Below are 21,421 nucleotides of genomic sequence, written 5' to 3'. Positions count from 1 at the left end.
AGGAAATACATTTTATAGGCTAATGCTTTTCAAATTAAGATACAATTAATGGCTAACAGGCAAACAGTAAAGCAATACTAAAAATTAGCTTTTCATTGTTATTATTTTGCATAATTAAAACCCTTTTTTATTGAAACAGTTTAAAGCTTAGAATATATTTAGCAATATTCTGAATGGATAATATTAACAAGTGTAAAGAAAAATAATAATTTCTTTTTCAGAACAAATTAATTTGGTTGCATTGATACAGAAATAACAGTTTCAGAGAAATTGTGGAGGCTCTACCTTTTGCTAAAATGTGACAGCATTATGGGGAATGATCTGTATAGACAAATTATCTTCCTAAATTCCTTCTCCATATTCAAAGGCCAGCATCTTCATTGGATATAGTTATGTGTTCTATAACCCATATGGGAAGTATTTGATTTTAATGTGTGCCATGTTACATGAAAATTAACGATAGTTTGTTTCTTTCAATAAACTATCTTAAAAACTTATATAGAAAAATTCTGGTAAATATTTTGCTGCAGAATTCTCAAGGGGAATATATGCAAGAAGCTACAGTCCAAAAATTATAAGTAATTATATGTACTGGAAAAAGTACATTTTGGCAACATAAAACATCTAAAAGACATTTTAAAAATTATCAGAAGTCATCATGTAATTATTAAGCTTGAGTTGTATGAAAAATGACTTTAGATGTTTCTCTTCTTTCTATTAGATAATTATTTTTAGAATGCAGTTTTAATATTGATACTGAACATAACACAGAAAACTATTTTTAAACTCATAACCTTGCTGCATCTGTAAAGATATTTTAGTAACCATTAGGAAGTAGTTGAATGTATCATTTTGATTTTGAAATTATTCTATTCCAATTATTCACCCTACTTAATGAGCCCATTCTGCAAGGAAATCATTACAGATGCAAGAAATATGAGAATCACATCATAAGGCAGCTAGAGTTTGAAAATATTGTGGCAATCTACAAAAATATATTCCTTTATAATGTGGAAGCATAAAGTATGAGTATTTTCCAGGAAAACATGGATACTTTCAAAACATAGATATTTAAAATAAACAACAATCCTGGGAACATGTTACTTGCTAAACAATTTAATTTAATTATAGTTAGAGATGTTTGAGAGAGGAATTTAAGTTTTGAGAGTAATGACATATTTTATACTTGCTCTATCATTCTGCTTGCAATTCTTAATTTCTTAGATTTAGTGACCACCCCTAAGACAGACCATCCTGACTATTTGATTTATATGACAACTAAAATTTATTAAAAGTTTATCATTTGCCAAGCACTGTTACATGCATTTTCTATTTAATCTTCACACAAATGCTATGAGTTACATACTCTTTAAGGATGAGGATACTAGGACACAAAACATTTAAATATCTTTCTCTGATGTCATACTGGTGGTGATATGGTTTGGCTCTGTGTTCTTACCCAAATCTCATCTTGAATTGTACTCCCATAATTCTCACATGTTGTGGGAGGGAGATAATTTGAATCATGGGGGCTGTTTCCCCCATGTTGTTCTCATGGTAGTGAATAAGTCTCACGAAATCTGATGGTTTTATCAGGGGTTTCCGCTTTTACATTTTCCTAATTTTCTCTTGCTGCCACCATGTAAGAAGTGCCTTTCACCTCCCGCCATGATTCTGTGGCCTCCTCAGCCATGTGCAACTGTAAGTCAAATTAAACCTCTTTTTCTTCCCCATCTCGGGTATGTCTTTATCAGCAGCATGAAAACGGACTAATACAAGTGGTAACAGTGGATTGGGATTTGGGCCCAAGAAGACTCCTAAACTAGAACTCATTTGCATTTTGCTCTGTCCCCACCTCTGATAGTCTCACTGGCAATACCTTGGTTAATTAAAGGATACTAATATATAAATCCTTCAATATTTGTATGTTTATTGTCTATATTCTTCTCTAGAATATAGGCTCTATTGTGTCTCCAGTAGAGAGATGGTAAACTTTCTAGTATTTAGAGCAAAGGATAGATACCTGTGTTGAAAGATTAATGGATAATATAAATGTTCCTTGGCATATTAAATATTTGCTAGTCCTTGTATTTAATTAGTATATTTTGCTGTGTATAGTAATATATTTTTAATTATAAATATTTCTTATATCTATGAAAGCTAGATTACAATATTTTCACTAAGAATAGTTAAATTTATCTTCATAATTGTGTTCTAAGTTTCAATTCATCAGCAATATACAAGACTTCTCAATTCCTAATGTTCTTAGCAACATTCGATATTGTCATGCTTTAAACTTTTTTGGTGGCTAAAACTTTCTCCTAAAGATGTTTTATTTTAATATCCTGGTTGTTCTACTTACTAATTCTATTGGACATTTTTATATGCTTATAGGACCTTTATATATATATATTTTCTTTCATGAATTTCTTTTTTATATTGTCCCTGAGGCTTGAGTACGAAGACAACAATATCAATTACAATGGTTTGCAAAAATTGAGTGAGTGCAATGAATCAGATTCTGTTCTAAGTGTTTTACATATTAATTCTTATCATCTTCATCATAACACCATGAGATAATTATTCTAGTTGTCCCCAGTTTAAAGTAAATAAATTACAATATAGAGAGAAATAGAAACTTGCCTATATAAATGGTAGCACTGGAGGAAACTCTTACTGACGTATAAACAAAAACCAAAACATTAATGACAATCAATACAATTGATTGTATTACATTATTTAATCTTTACATTAAAAATAAAGTTAAAAGCTAACTCACAAATTTAACTTCTGGCCTTGATGGAGTATCTGCTATCTGAGTAAGCTTCCGAATATGTATAACTGTAAAAGCTAAATAAAACACACAAATCAAATTCTTGAAGTCATCAGAGAGAAACTACGGAAGCCTGGACTTGAGAACAGGATGTGAAAGGGATGGGAAGAGTACAAAGATTAACTCAACGTTTGTTTCGACTTTCTCCATGCATTTCTGGAGAAATTTACTTATTTCTTCCTTCTCCAGTCAAAAAGTCAAAGTGAAATCTGGCAGCTAGGGCTGGCTACAGTCTCTGAATGACAGAGGCAGTAGAGTTTAGCCCTTTTATGGAGGCTCACACAAATGCATCAAGACCCTGGAACAAAAGGAAGGAATTCCCTAGATAGAAAAGTTCTAGATGTCTATCAGTTTTTCATATGCTTCAGAATACCTTTTTTCCTTGATATTATTAGTCAATCTTGATTATGACTGTGGTCTCTCATTTGTGTGAGCCTTATATGATAATCTTACTACCTGTTTGACAAACTCAATCATTTGTGTTCTCTCAACAATAAGGTGACACATGGGGAAAAGGAAAAAAAAAATGAAATATTTTACCCATAGAACAATAACAACAACAAAAATATTGGAGAAAGAAAATGAGAAAAAGAATTGATGAAACAAGAAAATATTAAAATTATATCAAATAAAATCAGTTATTACGTTGAGTATAAATAGATTAAATAACCAAAGTCAAAGATTAGCACATTGGAACTGAAAGAAACTTAGTGTAGCTGATTAATTAGATAAATTAGAGTTTGTATAATTCTTAGTGTATCTGATTAATTAGATTAATTAAATTAGACTTTAGAGCAATAAGCATTACTGAATAAAAGGAAATATTTGACAACTTAATCAATTCAGCAAGCAGAATTTTAAATGCCAAATATGTATCCATATAATGTCACTGAAGTAAGCCAAAATAGAGAGCTAAAATGTATAGTAATTATATTGAAAGAAACACAACTGGTATTATTTAGGGATGACATAATTGTATACATAGAAAATACAAAAAAAGTGGATTATTATGATAACTATTTATAAATATTTCACAAGGCTACTGAATATAGTCAATACATAAGAACTATTTTCTTTTTATTTATTGATGAAACGAATAGAAAATTTAAAAATGCCAATTGCAATAACATAGGGAAATCAAATGCAAAGTGATCTTTTCAGTAATAGATATAAAAACATTCTAATAAAAATTTCAAACAAACATTACTCAGGAAGTTAAAATCTTAATAAAATGAAGCTATATACCATGTTCGGGATTAGAAGAGACAATGTTGTAAGGATATTAATTATCTAAAAAATTTTGTGTATTCAATACCATCTCAATCAATATTTCATTAGGATATTGGGGGAAAATTTGGAAAATTGCAAAAAAAATTAAAAATTCATATGAAATAGCAAAAGGATATTAATTTTTATGTTTATAATTTTTTAAAATTTAGAACAAGTATTTTTCATGTTCTGTTCGAGAAATATTTGTCTTCCTCAATAGTCATTGTTATGCTTATCTATTTTAGTTATGCTTTTCCATTGTATTCTGAAAAGTTTATTGTTTTAATTTTTATATTTAATCCTATGATCCATGTAGATTGACTTTTGTATATTGGTCATTGTCCATTTTTATATTTGTGTATATCAATTCTACCAACATTATTTCTTTAAAAAAATATTTTTTCTGCTACTGCAGAAACACCTTTTGCCTAAATCAAGTAAACTTAACTGCTTTTCATCAAAAAACAAGATTAGGAAAGTGAAAATGCAAGCCTCACAGTGGAAAAAGATCTGTAATGCAAATATTAACAAATAATTAATAAGTATAATTTTTTAAATTAACAATTTATATCCATAATAGTTAAAATTGATTACAATAACTACTACAAATTGATAAAATGATGTAATTAATAAGAGACATCCAATTAAAAACGAAGAGGTTTTTAACAGGCTTTCACAAAAAGGGAGATTCAAATGGCCAAAAAACACATGAACAAATGCTTAGTTTTAGCAGTCATCAACTTGGTGAAAACTAACAGAATGATGAGATGCCATTACTCACTCATCAGAATGACTAAAATTAAAATGTTTCACAGTGACAAGTTGTGCAGAGATTATCAGACAACGGGGTTCCTCTCCTTTACTGGGGGAAATAAAAATTGGTTAAAAAAAAAACCTGGAAAACTTTTTTGATGCATTTACTCAATTTCAATGTAAGTATATTCTATGACCCAGAAATTTTTCATCTGGGTAAAATGAATTCATATGTACGTCAAGAAAGTGTACATTTCAGCTTTATTTTTAAAATATTAGAACTGGAAACCATCAAATTTTCATCAACAATAGAATGGAGCTATAAAAGTGGCATAATCATACACTGTAATAATATTTGTAATTTAAAAATGTTACTATCTCACCTAATTTCTGACTAAAAATGTCACAGATAACAACTTTAAATAATTTTTTAAATTAATTTATAAGTTCAAATCAGGAAAAACTTATTATTTGAGGAATTAACTGAAAAAAATATTGTTACCTCTTGGGGGTATATTGACTGGGAAGTTGCATGAGAGGTTTTGGAGTGGAAGTGATAGTAGGTATACAGGGATATTCTTGTGATAAAATACCATCAAACTGAACACTTACATGTTTTACATTACATATACAATATAATTTAATATATATGTATATATTGTATATTAATGTAATATATTATATATATTATACTTTGAGTGAAACATTTTTATAAAGTCATGTAACCTCTCAGCAATTAAGAAAAACAAGGCACATATGGATGATGTTTACAGGATATATAACTAAGTAGTAACCAGAATGGATTAAACCATGTGTAGAACCTATTTTCAAATCCTGCAGAAATATGCACTTGGTCAGAAATATGAAAGCCAATGAGTAGCCCATCCTCCTAGAAACTTTCTCCACTCTTACTTTACAAATCCTAGAAGCTTCTGAATTTCCTCTCACCTATCTGGCCATTTCTTCTCTATTTTCTTTGTTTTCATGTAACCAATACTAGAGCTACTTAAAGCTAGATTATGGTCTCTGTTACATTCTCTCTTCATAGTATCTTCCTAACTGATTATATCTAGGACTATGACTTTAAAAGCCATATAATTGCTGATAACGCCAACATTTTTACATATACCTCTAACATTGTCTTGAACTGTAGGCATGTATATTTAACTACCTATTTATTTGCCCCACTTAAATGTGTAATAGTCCCTTTAAACATGATATATCCAAAATAGAGTTCTCAAGCTTTCCCCAAAAATAATTTTCAAACTTTTCTACCCTTAAAATTTACCCAATTATTTAACCAATTTATTTATCCCTAATTTCTTCTTTCTTCTGTTTTTTTTTTTTTTTTTTCTGTTTTTGTTTTGTTTTGTTTTTTGTTTTTTTTGAGACAAAATCTCACTCTTCTGCCCAGGCTGGACTGTAGTGGCACAATCTTGGCTCACTGCAATCTCTGCCTCCCAGGTTCAAGTGATTCTCCTGCCTCAGCCTCCCAAGTAGCTGGGACTACAGGCGTGAGCCACCACGCCCAGCTGATTTTTGCATTTTTAGTAGAGACGAGATTTTGCCTTTTTGGCCAGGCTGGTCTCGAACTCCTGGCCTCAAGTGATTTGCCCACCTCAGCCTCTCAAAGTGTCAGGATTACTGGCGTGAGCCACCATGTCCAGCCCTGATTTGTTCTTTCTATTCATATACCCCTATACATTCTATCAGTAAATTCCAACAGCAAGACTCCCAGAATATATGCGAGTATATTTCAAATATTTTCACTTTTATCTGTTTGAACTGAAACCTGTTAATTCAATCCAACACCTTGTACTTTTTGAATTTCTGAAATTTTCTTCTAATCATCTCCCTACTGCCACCTAACCTGACTCCAATCAATTTGCTACAAAACATCCAGAATAAATTTGTCATAGCTATAACATCCCTATTATGAAGTATCTCAGTGATTTTCTGTTGCTCTTATAACAAACTTCAAATTTATTGTTTATTAAATTATCCTAGTGATCTGGTCCTTTCAGATAGATATCATATTCTCCAGAAGAGCATAAATCAATCAAAATATTTTCTACCCAACCCAAGGCACACAACGTATTCTAAAGTCTACTCTGTTATCTAATTGGTGCTCAGTAAAAAGTTGATTTCAGGATCTCTTTGAAAACTTCACTGATGTTTTCACTTTGATCTCCATGTAGTTAATTATTGTTGATACATGTGAATATCTACCTATACTTCTCTAAAAAGCCTATGAGATATATCATATCCTTTTGAAATAACCTCAACCTTCACATTTACTCCTCCCTTCTAATCCCCATTTCCTATGTCAAGCTACCTAATGAAAGAACAAGATTTGAAGTTTATGCTTTTTAACTATGCCTGCACTCAAAACACGATCCCTCTATATGGATAGAGTTGTGTAAAATAACATCCCTAAGTTGAATGTATGTTTTAGAACATTTTTAATACTATTTGGCTACATTTATTTTTTATTAAATTATAATTGTATAATTGTGTAATATGTGTGAAGCATGCTTACTTATTGGGAACAATACACTTATTCCATTTTAGTTGATTCATTGACTGATACAGGAGCTCACTGTGGGCAGAGACTTTGCCTAATTCATCACTGTGTCCTTGGTGCCAATAATAATTCCTGACACATAAAGGTCATTCAATGAATAATAGTTAAATGAATGAATGAATAAAGAGTTGTCATTTTATTTTCACATCAGTTTTGGGAGACAATTCTTCATGGGTCTCTCATATTTCTGCACATCTTTAAAGTCAAGTTACTGAGTGTCTTTTGTTGTGGAATATATTTAAAAGGAGGTTATTTTAACAGAGAGACTAAGAACAGAGAGATAGTTCTTGTTTCCAAAATAAAATGCAGTCATGCTTAAAAGCATAAAGATAATATCTCCTTCCCGAGCAATGGGTATGCATGTTTATTGTCCATTATAAATTATAGTTCTTTTCTATAATACAATCTACTGCATGTACAGGTTTCAATTAACCCTTCTCAAAGCAAAAATTGTATGAGGCAGTTGTGAACAGGCAAGAAATACTTTATTGAAGGCTTGCAATAAGGAAGAGAAGATAAAACTGTGACTGAACTCAACTCTTCTAAAACAAAGGTGGTAGAGTTTTGGGGAACTAGATTGGATAGGTGGATCATAGGCAATCTGTGTTTGCTAATTGGCCTTACTCAAAAAATGGTTAACTTTCTTCTAACTTTATTTCAAAAAGCAGTTTTATAGCTGTGGCAAGGTACCAACTGAAATTAGGCTCCTATACTTTCAGGAGTCTGGGAGATAGAATACCTTAATGACTAAATTTCAAAGGAACTGCAGCTCCCAAGTCCTTGAGAAAGACAGTCCTGGGTTGTGAAACTGGCAAGAGGTTTTATCAAAGATTTACATCTCAAAGAAGCAGAGAAATAATTTACAGTTATAAGTTTTCTAAAGTAAATGCTCTAAGGAAAATTAAGTCAGGCTCTAGACACAGGATGAAACTGTCTAAAGTTTGATCAAGAGAAGGGAAACATTAAGGTCACGTTGATTACCTTCTTTGGATCACCCTATGGGAATTGAGGCTTGGGGAACCAGCAACAGAAACAAAAATTGTTGATACTCTGACTATTGCTGTTGCTATGAGTAATAAACTGTATTTCTTCTTTGATCTAGGAGTCATGTCTTAATCAATATGCATAAATTTGTGGCAGTCTAATTTGTCAGCTTGGTAATAGGGTAAAAATCACAGATGCTTCAGACTTCTTTAAAATCAGGCTTCAAATTGTACCCTTTTGGGAAATATTCATCAGAATTTCTCTACAGCTAAAGAGCACATCAATCAATATTTACATTATATTTAAATATTTCGCAACTGTTGAGCATTTAAGAAAATTTATTTATGAAGATGTGAGTTTACTAGAAAAGCAATGAGTACTAGTTATATATATCTTCCCATGGATGGCTCTCTATTAATTGTATTTAATTGCTTGTGTTTAGTATTTTTAGCTAATAATATGAAAGATGTCATATTTTCTTTATTTTAACCTTTTCGGGAAGCCAAAGCACAGAGAATACTATTCTGAAATTCAAATTGGTAATATTACATTGCTTTAAGGTAACATTGTTGTAAGTAACAAAGTATTTTAAATAGCAGTGTAGAAATGCTCTTTAAAAGTAGAGGCCCAAGGCATCTTACCTTTGATTTTTAGTATCTGTTTCTTCATATGGTCATAAATATGGGAATTAGTATTATTTTATAAAGCATCTAGGTCATAATACTATTTTTGGCTCCCAATTTTGTTTTCACTTTAACGGAATGATTCAATTAATGATAGGTAGTTTCTACGAGATTGCAATCGTTTCTTAACAACTGAAGTCTATGCTGAATGAATGCATAGTTTTGTACTGTTGCTTTGATTTTTAAAATCTCACTGTGAAATAAATCTATTCCATTTTTTAAATTTTTTCATTTTATTGTGTTAGGGACACTTAACATGAGATCTACCCACTTAACAGATTTTTAAATGTACAATATGATATTAACTATAGGCACAACATTCATTTATCTACTATTTTAGGTGTAACAGTACTTGAAGGCCCTATTTATGCTGTGGGAGGCCATGATGGCTGGAGCTATCTGAATACAGTGGAAAGGTGGGATCCACAGAGTCAACAATGGACATTTGTAGCCAGTATGTCAATTGCTCGGAGCACAGTTGGTGTAGCAGCATTGAATGGCAAGTAAGTAAATTTTTTTCTCATTTTTTTAATCTTAGAAAAAAAGTTATTGAGTAAATATTGTTTGAAAAATAAGTTTTAATAAGCTGGTAAAAATTGTTTTAAAACATTTTAAGCTGTTGATATTTTTCAATTGACAAATAAAGACTGATGCTCTCTCTATAGACAATGGAACCCAAAATTTCTTCACATTAATTGATGATTAAAGAAGTATCAAATATATTTCACAGGAATATTTATATCATTTTTGAATAAATAGTTGAGTAGCCTTCAAAAAACTATTAAAAGTTTGGTGTTCAATGTATCTTTCTGTACATAATTACACTAGTTTACTTTCCAAGCATCTTCATTCCTATCCCTCTAAATCAAGAATTCTCAACCTCAACACTATTGATATTTGAGGCTAGATGAGTCTTTGTTGAAAGAAGTCTTCTGTCCTATGCATTTCAGAGTGTTTAGAAGTGTCCTGGGTTTCCACCCATTAGCTGCCCCTCACCCATCACCTCATTGTGACATGAAAAAATATCTCCAGACATTGTCTACTATCCCCTGGGAAGTGGCAAAATACAAGCCCTGTCTTCCCCATGAGAACCACAGATCTAAACAAAGCTAGTATCACCTCTTGCCTAGAAAACTGTAACAGCTTCTAGTCTGATCTTTTTAATTATTTTCTCTTCAGTCTTATTTATGAAGGCTTCCAGAGAAATCCTTTTACAAATGCAAACAATATGTCAATCCTCTTCAAGGACTTGTCTTTTATGATCGCTGTTGATTTAAAGTCTATTTTGTCAGAAACTAGGATTGCAACCCCTGCTTTTTTCTGTTTTCCATTTGCTCAATAAATTTTACTCCATCCTTTTATTTTGTGTCTGTGTATGTCTTTACACGTGAGATAGGTCTGTTGAATACAGCACACCAATGAATCTTGACTCTTTATCCAGCTTTCCAGTCTGTGTCTTTTAATTGGGGCATTTAGCCCATTTACATTCAAGGTTAATATTGTTATGTGTGAATTTGATCCTGACATCATAATGCTATCTGGTTATTTTACAGACTTGTCTATGTAGTAGCTTCATAGTGTCACTGGTCTGTATAGTTAAGTGTGTTTTCGTAGTGGCTGGTAACAGTTTGTCCTTTTCATATTTAGTGCTTCCTTCAGGAGCTCTTGCAAAGCAGGCTTGGTGGTGACAAATTCCCTCAGCATTTGCTTGTCTGAAAAATATTTTATTTCTCCTTCACTTATGAAGCTTAGTTAGGCCAGCTATGAAATTCTAGGTTGGAAATTATTGTCTTTAAGACTGTTGAATACTGGCCCCCAATCTCTTCTGGTTTATAGGGTTTCTGCTGAGAGGTCTGCTATTAGTCCGATGGGCTTCCCTTTATAGGTGACCTGGCCTTTCTCTCTGGCTGCCCTTTGCATTGTTTTCTTCAATTCAACCTTGGTGAATCTGATGATTATGTGTATAGGGGTTGGTCTTCTTGTGGAATATCTTACTGGGGTTCTCTGGATTTCCTGAATTTGGATTTTGGCCTGTCTTGGTAAGTTGGAAAAGTTCTCCTGGATGATATCCTGAAGTGTGTTTTCCAACTTGGTTCTGTTCTCCCCATCTGTTTCAGGTACCCCTATCAGATGTAGGTTTGGTCTTTAGACACAGTCTCATAGTTCTCAGAGGTTTTGTTGATTCCTTTTTATTATTTTTTCTCTAATCTTATCTGCCTGCCTTATTTCAACAAGATAGTCTTCAAGTTACGATATTCTTTCTTCTGCTTGGCTTATCCAACTACTGATACTTGTGTTTGCATTGTAAAGTTCTGTTGTGACTTTCAGCTCTATCAGCTAATTTATGTTCCTCTCTAAATTGGTTATTCTGGTTAACAGCTCCTGTAGTGTTTTATCATGGTTCTTAGTTTCTTTGCAATGAGTTAGGACATAATCCTTTAGCTCAGTGAAGTTTCTTGTTACCCATCTTCTGAAGCCTGCTTCTGTCAGTTTGTCCATTTCAGCCTCAGCCCAGTTCTGTGCACTTGCTATCATTTGGAGAAGAAGCAGCACTCTGGCTTTTTGAGTTTTCAGCATTTTTGTGTGTAGATTCTTTCTCATCTTCATGGGTTTATCTACCTCTGATTTTTGAAGCTGCTGACTGTTGGATGGGGTCTTTATGGGGTCTTTTTCATTGATGTCGTCGTTGTTGCTTTCTGTTTGTTTTTCTTTTAGCAGTCAGGCCCCTTTTCCATAGGAATGCTACAGTTTGGTGGGAGTCCACTCCAGATGCTCTTTGCCTGGGTCCCTCCTGCCCCTGGAGATACTATCACTGGAGGCGGCAGGCCAGCAAAGATGGCAGCTTGCTCCTTCTTCATGGAGCTGTCCCAGAGGGGCGCCAACCTGATGCCAGCCTGAATACTCCTGTATGAAGTGTCTGGAGACTTCTGTTTGGAGGTCTTACCCAGTCAGGAGGAGCAGGATCAAGGACCCACTTAAATAAGCAGTCTGACTGCAGCTTGGTGGGGCAGGTGTGCTGTGCTGGGGAACATCCCCCTCGTCTGGGCTGCCCTTACTCTCCAGAGCCAGCCGCCAGAAAAGACTAAGACCACTGATGCATGATACTGCAGCTGCCCCTCCTCCTATGGGCTCCTCTCAGGGATATCAGAGTTCTCTTCATAAATCCCCAGCTGGGGATGCTGAAATTCCCATGGGGAGGCCCCCTCTAGTGAGCAGGAGTGGATCAGGGTCCTGCTTAAAGAAGCAGTCTGGCCACGAACTGACCCAGTCACTGTGTTCCCCTGTGAGAAATTGCTCCCAGTCCAGACCGCCCAGCCTTGCTGTCACCAGCAGCAGAGGGAAATAGCTGACTGGAGCCACAGTGATGGCAGCAGCCCTTCCCTCTCTGGGAACCCATCTTCTTAGGCAGTCTCTAGCCTGCTGTGCTGGCTGCCAGAGATTTCCAAGCCAGTACGTTTTAGCTTGTGGGGTTCCGTGGGAGCGAGGCCACTTGGCTCCCTGGCATCAGCCTCCTTCCCACGGGAGTGGACAGATCTCCTGCCTCATGGGAGTTTCCAAAAGCATAAGTATGCAAATACTTCTGTGTCCAGTGCCTGCTCCAGCAGCTGCCCACCCGAGCAGCCACCATGAGTCTGCATAGCTTTGTGCTTGTGACTGAAGGCCCTGGTGGTCTGGGCTCACAAGGGCACCTACTGATCTGTGGATTGCAAGGACCCATGGGAAAAGCATCGTTTTCAAAGAGGGCTAGCACAATCCCTCACTGCCTTCTTTGGCTAGGAGAGGAAGCTCCCAGTGCCCTGTACATCTCCCAGTGGACCTTCGCTCCACCTTGCTTTTCCTCACTCTCCGTGGGTTGAGCCAACCACCTAGTCAGTCCTAATAAGAGAAAATTGGTACCTCAATTGAAGATACAGAATTCACATGCCATTTTTCTTCTCACTGGGAGCTGATTGCAGAGCTGTTTCTATTTGGCCATATTGGCTACTCCGTCTTATTGTATCATTCTTATGCCTTTGCATCCTCACAGTTCAGCTCCCACTTATCAGTGAGAATATACTATGTTTGGTTTTCCATTCCTGAATTAATTCTCTTAGAATAATGATCACCAGTTCCAACCAGGTTGCTGCAAATCCCATTATTTCACTTCTTTTTATGGCTGCGTAGTATTCCATGGTGTGTGTGTGTGTGTGAATGCCATCATTTCATTCCTTTTTATGGCTGAATAGTATTCCATGTTATATATATATGCCACATTTTCTTTATCCACTTGTTGATTGATAGGAATTTGGGCTGGTTCCATATTTTTGCAATTGCAAATTGTGCTGCTATAAACATGCATGTGCAAGTATCTTTTTCGTATAATGACTTCTTTCCTCTGGGTAGAGGCCCAGCAGTGGGATTGCTGGCTCAAATGGTAATCCTACTGTTAGTTCTTTAAGGAATCTCCACACTGTTTTCCATAGAAGTTGTACTAGTTTACATTCCCACCAGCAGTGTAAAGGTGTTTCCTTTTCACCACATCCATGCCAAAATCTATTTTTTTTTTATTTTTGGATTATGACCATTCTTGCAAGAGAAAGGTGGTTAAATCCATTGTGGTTTTGATTTGCATTTCCCTGATCAGTAGTGATATTGAGAATTTTTTCATATGTTTGTTGCTCATTTGTATACATTCTTTTGAGAATTGTCTATTCATGTCCTTAGCCCACTTTTTAATGGGATTGTTTGTTTTTTTCTTGATAATTTGTTTGAGTTCCTTGTAGATTCTGGATATTAGTCGTTTGTTGGAGGTATAGATTGGGAATATTTTCTTCTGCTCTGTGGGTTGTCTGTTTATTCTGCTGATTGTATCTTTTGCTGTGCAGAACTTTTTTAGTTTAATTAAGTCCCATTTATTTATCTTTGTTTTGTCGAATTTGCTCATAAAAAGTGACTTAACACTGTATATGTGCATACACACAGATACACATATACAATGAATACATATTCACATTATATATTTTGTTTAATGCAAAGGTAAGGCATATTCCTTATAATAATTGTTTTTCAAAATTTCTTTTGGTTCGTTATCCTCTCAATTATTTTATTTAAACTTTGGTATACATTTCTCAGATTTTAAAAAGTCACTCTTAAACATCCCTTTAGAATTTTCCCTGTAAATAAACATTTACAGATTAATTTGAGAAAGATGTGGGATCTCTAAATTTGAAATATTAAGATTTTCTTTTGAGAAGATAGTTGTACTTTTATCTTTTAAAATTACTCTCCTTGTATTTTAATGCTGTTTAAATTTGGCATGGTTATTCTTTCTTTCTGAGGTTATTCATGTTTATATTTTTTAATATTTTACATATTATGTGTTTATATCTATTTATACATTATTACATAATTAAATTATAAAAGATAATTTATATATAACCATTTAACAAATGCATATGTTTGTTATATTTACTATTCAATTTATAATAATAGATTTCCTAGAAAGATAAACATTTAATAAACTAGTAAGGAAACTTTTTCTCTGTTTTCTTAGTATACATTTCCTTTTTATTGTGTTGTTTATATTTTTAGAATGATTACCTAAATAGTGGTGATATCAGGCATCCTTATCTATTTTAATTGGAAAACCTTTATAGTGCTTTATAGTCTCTGATATCAGTTGTTATTTGAGATAGATATATTAAGGTTAAAGGCAGTATTTTATTGTCTGTAGTTTCCATAGTGGAAATTTTATTTTCTAAAATTAGCATACATTTTATGAATTTGTCAAGATGATGATTGTTTTCTTATTTGATTTGTTTATGTGGTAATTTGCATAAATACTCTAACTATAAATCATATTACACATCTAAGTAATTCCTACTTGCTCATATTGCATTAATTCTTTAATTTTTGAATTCCATATTCTAGCTATGATTTTGCATCAAAGTTGCTTATAAATGATTTCACAACATTTTTATGATATAAATCTTATTTTAGCATAACATCATGGCATGAAGAAGCTTTCTACAGTTTATCTGCTATAATTGACTTTAATCATGAGAAGTGTATTTTCTTGAGCATGAGAAAGAAATGACAGTAGAAGTTTTATGTACACTATTATATATAGTACCTTTAATATTCTATTTTACTGATACTCTAAAATTTAACAGATGGCAGTCACATATCACTTCTAATTTCATCACTGCCACAAATCATTTATTTAGTATTGCTATATCTTCATTCTATATTGTGATTGTCCTAATTTATTATTTTTCTCTGTTAGTATATCACTAATTTCATCTTATCATAGCATTTGCCAGTGTCATTATATGGTTTTGTTTTTCAGTCAAACAAGCAGACACAGAGGCTATGTTTATTTTCTTTCTTATTTTCTTAATAATTTTCATTTGACTTAGTTCTGCTTACTCTTGTCTTTAAATTCAGAATTTAACAAATTATAGTATTAATAGTTGTTCTTGGAGGTTATTTTTCTTTATTACTGTGCTAGCCTATTCTCACATTGCTATAAAGAAATACCTAAGACTGGGAAATTTATAAAGGAAAAGCTTTACTTGGCTCTCACTTCTTCAGGCTATGTAGGAAGCATGATGCTGGCATCTGCTCGGCTTCTGGGGAGGCCTCAGGAAACTTACAATCGCAGCAAAAGGCCAAGGGGGAGCAGGCACATCACGTGGTGAAAGGAGGAGCAAAAGACCCAGGTGGGAGGTGCTACACACTTTTAAACAACCAGATCTCATGAGCACTCACTCATTATTGTAAGGACAGTACCAAGAGGGATGGTGCTAAACCATTCATGAGAAATCTGCCCCCATGACCCAATTACCCCCACCAGGCCCCACCTCCAGCACTGGGCTGTACATTCCAATATGAGATTTGGGTGGAGACACATATCCAAACTATATCAATTATTATACTACAATTTAATTTTTTCATTCTCCTACACTCAACTACTGAGTGTAGTTGGATATTTCAGTTGTTTCCTCTTCTTGACTATTAAAAATAATGCAGTTATGAATATTCTTATGTATATCTTTTGGTGAATGTAAATACACATTTTAGCTGGCTGTAGACCTAGAACTTAAATTACTAGGCTTTACTTATTCTTGTGCTCAGCTTTAGTAGATACTGCTCAAACGTGTTTATGAGTGGTTTTCCTAATTTGTCCACACACTAACAGATTTTTAAATTCTGAGTGCTCCATATGCCCTACTGACTTGGTAACATCTGACTCGTCTTTTATTTATCTTTATCCATTCTGATAACTAGTGCTATCACATTCTCTACTTTGATCTACAAATGACTAATACATATATTAAAGATCTCTGATGTGATCAAACATCTTTAATATATGTATTAGTCATTTGTATATCTTCTGTTGAAGTTTATTTTCAAAATTTTCTCTGTTTATGTTTCTGTGTGTTCTCTTTTTCATTTTGATTTATGGAGTTCTTCATGTATTCTGAAAATTAATCATTTCCAAGTGAATGCATCTCACTTTATTATTATTACTTTCCAGGAAGTATGTGTTGATTATGTAATTTATTAGATTCTATGTCTGAAAGGGACTTTCCTGTGTCTTCTCACATTGTTTGCAAATTAGCTTAAGTAATTTAATATCTCTGCCTTGTATTTTTAAAATTCAATAGATATTATTTACTTATATTCTATTTTTTTGGGAGGAGTTGGGGAGATATGTAAGTTCAGTGATTTTTTTTTTTATCTTTCATATGTGTTTTTATAACCCAAACTTTTATTCTTATAGATGTTTGTTTTTACTATATTTATATTAGTTAACATTCAGTCAAGAGCCAGAAATCAGAACAGTCATTTATCAGTCATTCTAAATAAAGGTATTTTAATATTAAATATAAAGTTTTGTTGAGTAAGTAAAAAAACTTACTAGTTAACCAAAAATCAACAAAATAGTACTATACTGTAATTTAATTAACTCACAATAATAGCTACCTCTCCTGGGGGTGGAGAACTAAAAAACATGGTTAAAATGATTAAGATTTAGAAGCTTGGGGAAGGGCCCTATGCACGGAAATTCAGTCAACTGCTATTTGGGCCACTGCTTAGCTGGAGCTAGTCTCAGCAGGAAAGACCTGGGACCCAGAGCTCTGAGAAGAGGATGCCAATCTGCTGGTGTCAATGGCTTAGAGTAGTCTCAATGAAGCCGATGGCGTGTCTTAGAAAAACTGCAAACTAAGTGTGTCTGGTGCTACAGAACAACTCTTGCTACAGTGCTGCTACAGTGAGAAAAGGATGGGGTGACACTCACAGGAAAAAAAAAAAGCAAACAAACAAACAAGAAACCAAGACCCTTTACTCTCCTCTAATCTTTCAGTCTCTGCCACCCACTGATGTCAGATCCTAACAGGGAACCAGGTTTTCAGAAAAGCGGTTTTCAGAGATTTAGCCCTTATTTCAAAAGCAGAAAATACAGGAGAGGATGTAGACCTGACAGACAACAGCTTAAAAAGTTTGTACTTCCTCCTCAAAAATCAAAATGTTTCTGGGGGTACAATCTGAAGCCATTGTTATGACTAAATTGTCTATCCAGTTTTTTGTTTGTTTTTTTGTTTTGTTTTGTTTTTATTTTATTATTATACTTTAGGTTTTAGGGTACATGTGCACAATGTGCAGGTTTGTTACATATGTATCCATGTGCTAAATGATGAGTTAATGGGTGCAGGAAATCAACATCTTTCTTCTACTGCCCCTTTTAAATTGACTATACATAGAAATCACTATTCAGATTACTTTTCCTGTCCTTGTATTTTTTGGTCAGCTAGCATACATCGTATATTAAGAAATCCTGTTTTGCTCTAGTATCATTCTTTGTAAAAAATATCAGAGTGTGATATCAATACTTTTTGAAGTTTTTAATTCTTACATTGCCAAAATTGCTTACATTTTAATTAAATATGAATTTTAATTCTATTCTGTGAAAATGTTTTGAATGGTTCCATTTTTTACTTGAATTTTTTTTCCTTTAAATTGAATTAGTAGAGCTTTTACTTGGCATCTTTTTCTTCCCCCTGGGTGTGATTTAATGGTTTTAAAATTCTGTGGTTTGATGACTGGCTGTTAATGTCTGGGTACTTTTCCTGTGTTACTCAGACAGAAACATAATCATTAGAAAATGACCTTTTACTTCAGACCCATAGCAGAAAATTGTTTTAACACCACCCTCTTACATTTTTTTTTTGTTTTTTCCCTCACCTCTGCTGACGTGATTTTTTTCCCCTTGTTTCGCTATCAATCACATAACACTAATGTGTCATTCTAATCTGGCTGTTGTTTCCCTAAATATTATTTTCAACACTTTTTCCAATTAAGAGTAATAAAAAACAATGAACACTTATCTTAAGTTTAGGTTATTTATGATATTATTTGTTGTGGGAAAAAAAACAAGAAATTGGCTTATGGCTTAAAATTAATGAGTGTGTTCTGACGGATTCAAGACCAAAATTGCATTAATTTCATATAACAAATTTAGTGAGTCCTCTAGTAAGACAGATTAAGCTAAGGGGTACATATGCCAGCACAGCCAGACTTACTTGGTGAATAAAGAAAATACAAAAAAAAGTGAATAAACGTGGATGTGTGGTGCTTGGCCAAATATAACCTCAGAGTCCCCAAACAATATATACATTAGTGGTTCTTTTTGTTTCTTCTTTGGTAGCTGTCTTGGCTTGATTCTTTTACTAGCTAAGATGTCTTTTTGTGATTTTTAAAAAATTTTCTTAGCTCACAAACAGATACTGATTCTGCCTGAACACATCTTATAAGTAGGCTTGAATTTTAATAAATATGTAGTACCACCCCCTTAAGAATCTGCAAAACATATAAAAACAGAGTTTCTTTCATGATTTACTATGGCAAAATGGATTCATTCATTCATTTATTCATTCAAATCTTCATGTTAATTTTTTTTTTTTTTTTGAGATGGAGTCTCGCTCTGTCACCCAAGCTGGAGTGCAGTGGCGCAATCTCAGCTCACTACAACCTCTGCCTCCCCGGTTCAAGCAATTATTCTGCCTCAGCCTCCCAAGTAGCTGGGATTACAGGCATGCATCACTATGCTTTGCTTTTTTTTTTGGCATTTTTAGTAGCGACGGGGTTTCACCATGTTGGCCAGGTTGGTCTCCAACTCCTGACCTCAGGTGATCTGCCCACCTTGGCTTCCCAAAATGCTAGAATTACAGGCATGCAAAGCTTCATGTTAATAATTCTGGAACCCAGGAGGCGGAGGCTGCAGTGAGCTGAGATCGCGCCACTGCACACTCCAGCCTGGGCGACAGAGACTCTGTATCAAACAAACAAAAACATAATTTTTACAAGGCAGTTGTAATTTCTGTTCAGTCTGAAGCACAGATGGCTTAAAGCATCATGAAAGCAGGATTCATTGTCTGTTGTTTTTCTATTATGTACTAATACCTAGCACAGTGCCTTAAGCCTCAAGGTCCATCACTTGAATAGTGCCTTCCAATATTCTGTTTCTATTTTTTATTCAAATTTTGGTATTCTTCTTCTCAAAGGTGGCACCCAAAATTGTATATGTTTTAATTAATCTTAGACTCATACATTAAAAAAGAAAGAAAGACAAAAGAAATTGCTGTTTACTGAATCTCAGTTGGGGCTACTAATAAGCTCAGGAGAATTTTAATTCACATACTGAAAGAGATGATTTTTAAGGGACCTGATTGATTTATCAGATATCCAGAATGGATATTTAATGGGGGGAATCATTCTAATAAGAAAGAAAAATTTGTATCAAGTCCTTGAATATAAAATGCAAAATTTAAGTTTGGCAGGAACATAATGAAAGGGAGTGGCCCCAAAGAGATCATATAGTAACTTGGCTGAGGTAAAAATATTGCAAATATTTTTTAAAAAAAGAGCAGTGATGTGTTTTCATTTCAATTTTATAAATATTCACTCTGGTTGAAGAGTTGTTTCTAATTGCTCAAGGAAACTGTACAATTAGTAGAATTTCATCACAATAGTTGACTGGCTAAGATATATGCCAGTTGTTGAAATGTATTATTTAATAAATTATGCCTCAGAATTAAAATGTATTTCAACAATTCATTTTGGTGCCGTATTTGAGCATGGTCACTTCCAGGTTCTTCATTCTGGAATATAGTGGTTTTAATGGCTTAGACTTCACTTTCTTTCTCCATTCTCTTTTCTTGACACCTGCCTTACAACCACCTGATGTCTCAGCCGTACCAAATCATTCCAGTTCCCTGAACCTACCTAGATTGTCCACACCCCTTTGCCTTTTCACTTACTCATGTTTCTATCTAGATTCCCCTTTCATTGCTTTTTCTTATTAACTTGTGACTGTCCACTATTCACTGTCCACTTAGTTTCCTGGTCAACATTCACTTGGTCTTTGAATACATTTGAAAACTCTCTAGATTGATAAACAAACCCAAGTCTAGCTCTCTATGTGCAAGATTTGTGTGGCAAGATCAGTATTAACAGGACTGAGTTTATTGTACTTGAAAACAATAGTGTCAAGAAATGTTAAAATATATTAAGATCTGCTTTTGCTTAAAACCAAAATAAGATTATTTATATTTTCTACCATCCAATGCATAGTTTAATCTGTACCTTTCCTGTGAACCCTTTTTGAATCCACTCAGTTAAAATTAATCTTTCTTTCTTCCCTACTTTTGTGTTCCTGAGTCACATAATTAATAATTTTCCCTGCCATTTGTCAAAGTCTTGCTTCAGTGGAACTTAAACAAGTGCTTTTTCATTGATAAGTTTCAACAGATAAATCACTATTTTTTCTAGAATTAAAAACAAGTGCTTCATTCATTTTTTAAAAAATTTCACAAACATGTACTGGTCATGATGATGTATCAAAGAAGATAGATAAATTCTGCCCTCAGAGAGCTTACATTATACTAAAAGGAACTAGAAAACAATAACAAATAAGTTGCAGCATTATAAAACACATAGAGTGGGAGCAGAGGAAATACGGAGGGATCAAGGTTGAACTGACAGTTTTGGGTTGGTGAACTCTGCCAAGTTTGGATATGTGATGAATTGATCTAAATTAATTCACATATTTACAATTGTCAGATTCTTTTCATAAATTTGGGTATGTTTTAATAAATAGAGGTAGGTAGACCCTATCAGGCTTCACAACCTCATTTACCAGCTGTGTGTTATAATAGTAGCAAGTGTCAAGAGGAGTTTGCAATAGACACCATCATTTCTTAGCAAGTAGAAAGAAAAGCAGTCACCAATGTATTGCTGTAGCTTAGTGAAATCCCACTCACTGTCCTGTAA

At 33.7% G+C, this 21,421-nt stretch overlaps 1 protein-coding gene across 1 annotated transcript in view; it reads left to right on the top strand.

Moving 5' to 3' along the window:
• The window catches only part of KLHL1 (kelch like family member 1), a 402,603-nt gene that overhangs the window by 353,661 nt on the left and 27,521 nt on the right, over positions 1-21,421 (top strand). Inside the window, exon 7 of the mRNA XM_032151000.2 lies at positions 9,447-9,609. Coding sequence (XP_032006891.1) covers positions 9,447-9,609 — 163 coding nt within the window. The remainder of the gene's footprint in view (positions 1-9,446; positions 9,610-21,421) is intronic.

The sequence above is a fragment of the Hylobates moloch genome, unplaced genomic scaffold, assembly GCF_009828535.3.
Source record: "Hylobates moloch isolate HMO894 unplaced genomic scaffold, HMol_V3 SCAFFOLD_4, whole genome shotgun sequence".
In the NCBI taxonomy this organism is placed as follows: Eukaryota; Metazoa; Chordata; class Mammalia; order Primates; family Hylobatidae; genus Hylobates; species Hylobates moloch.
This window is presented reverse-complemented; position numbering and strand designations above follow the sequence as displayed.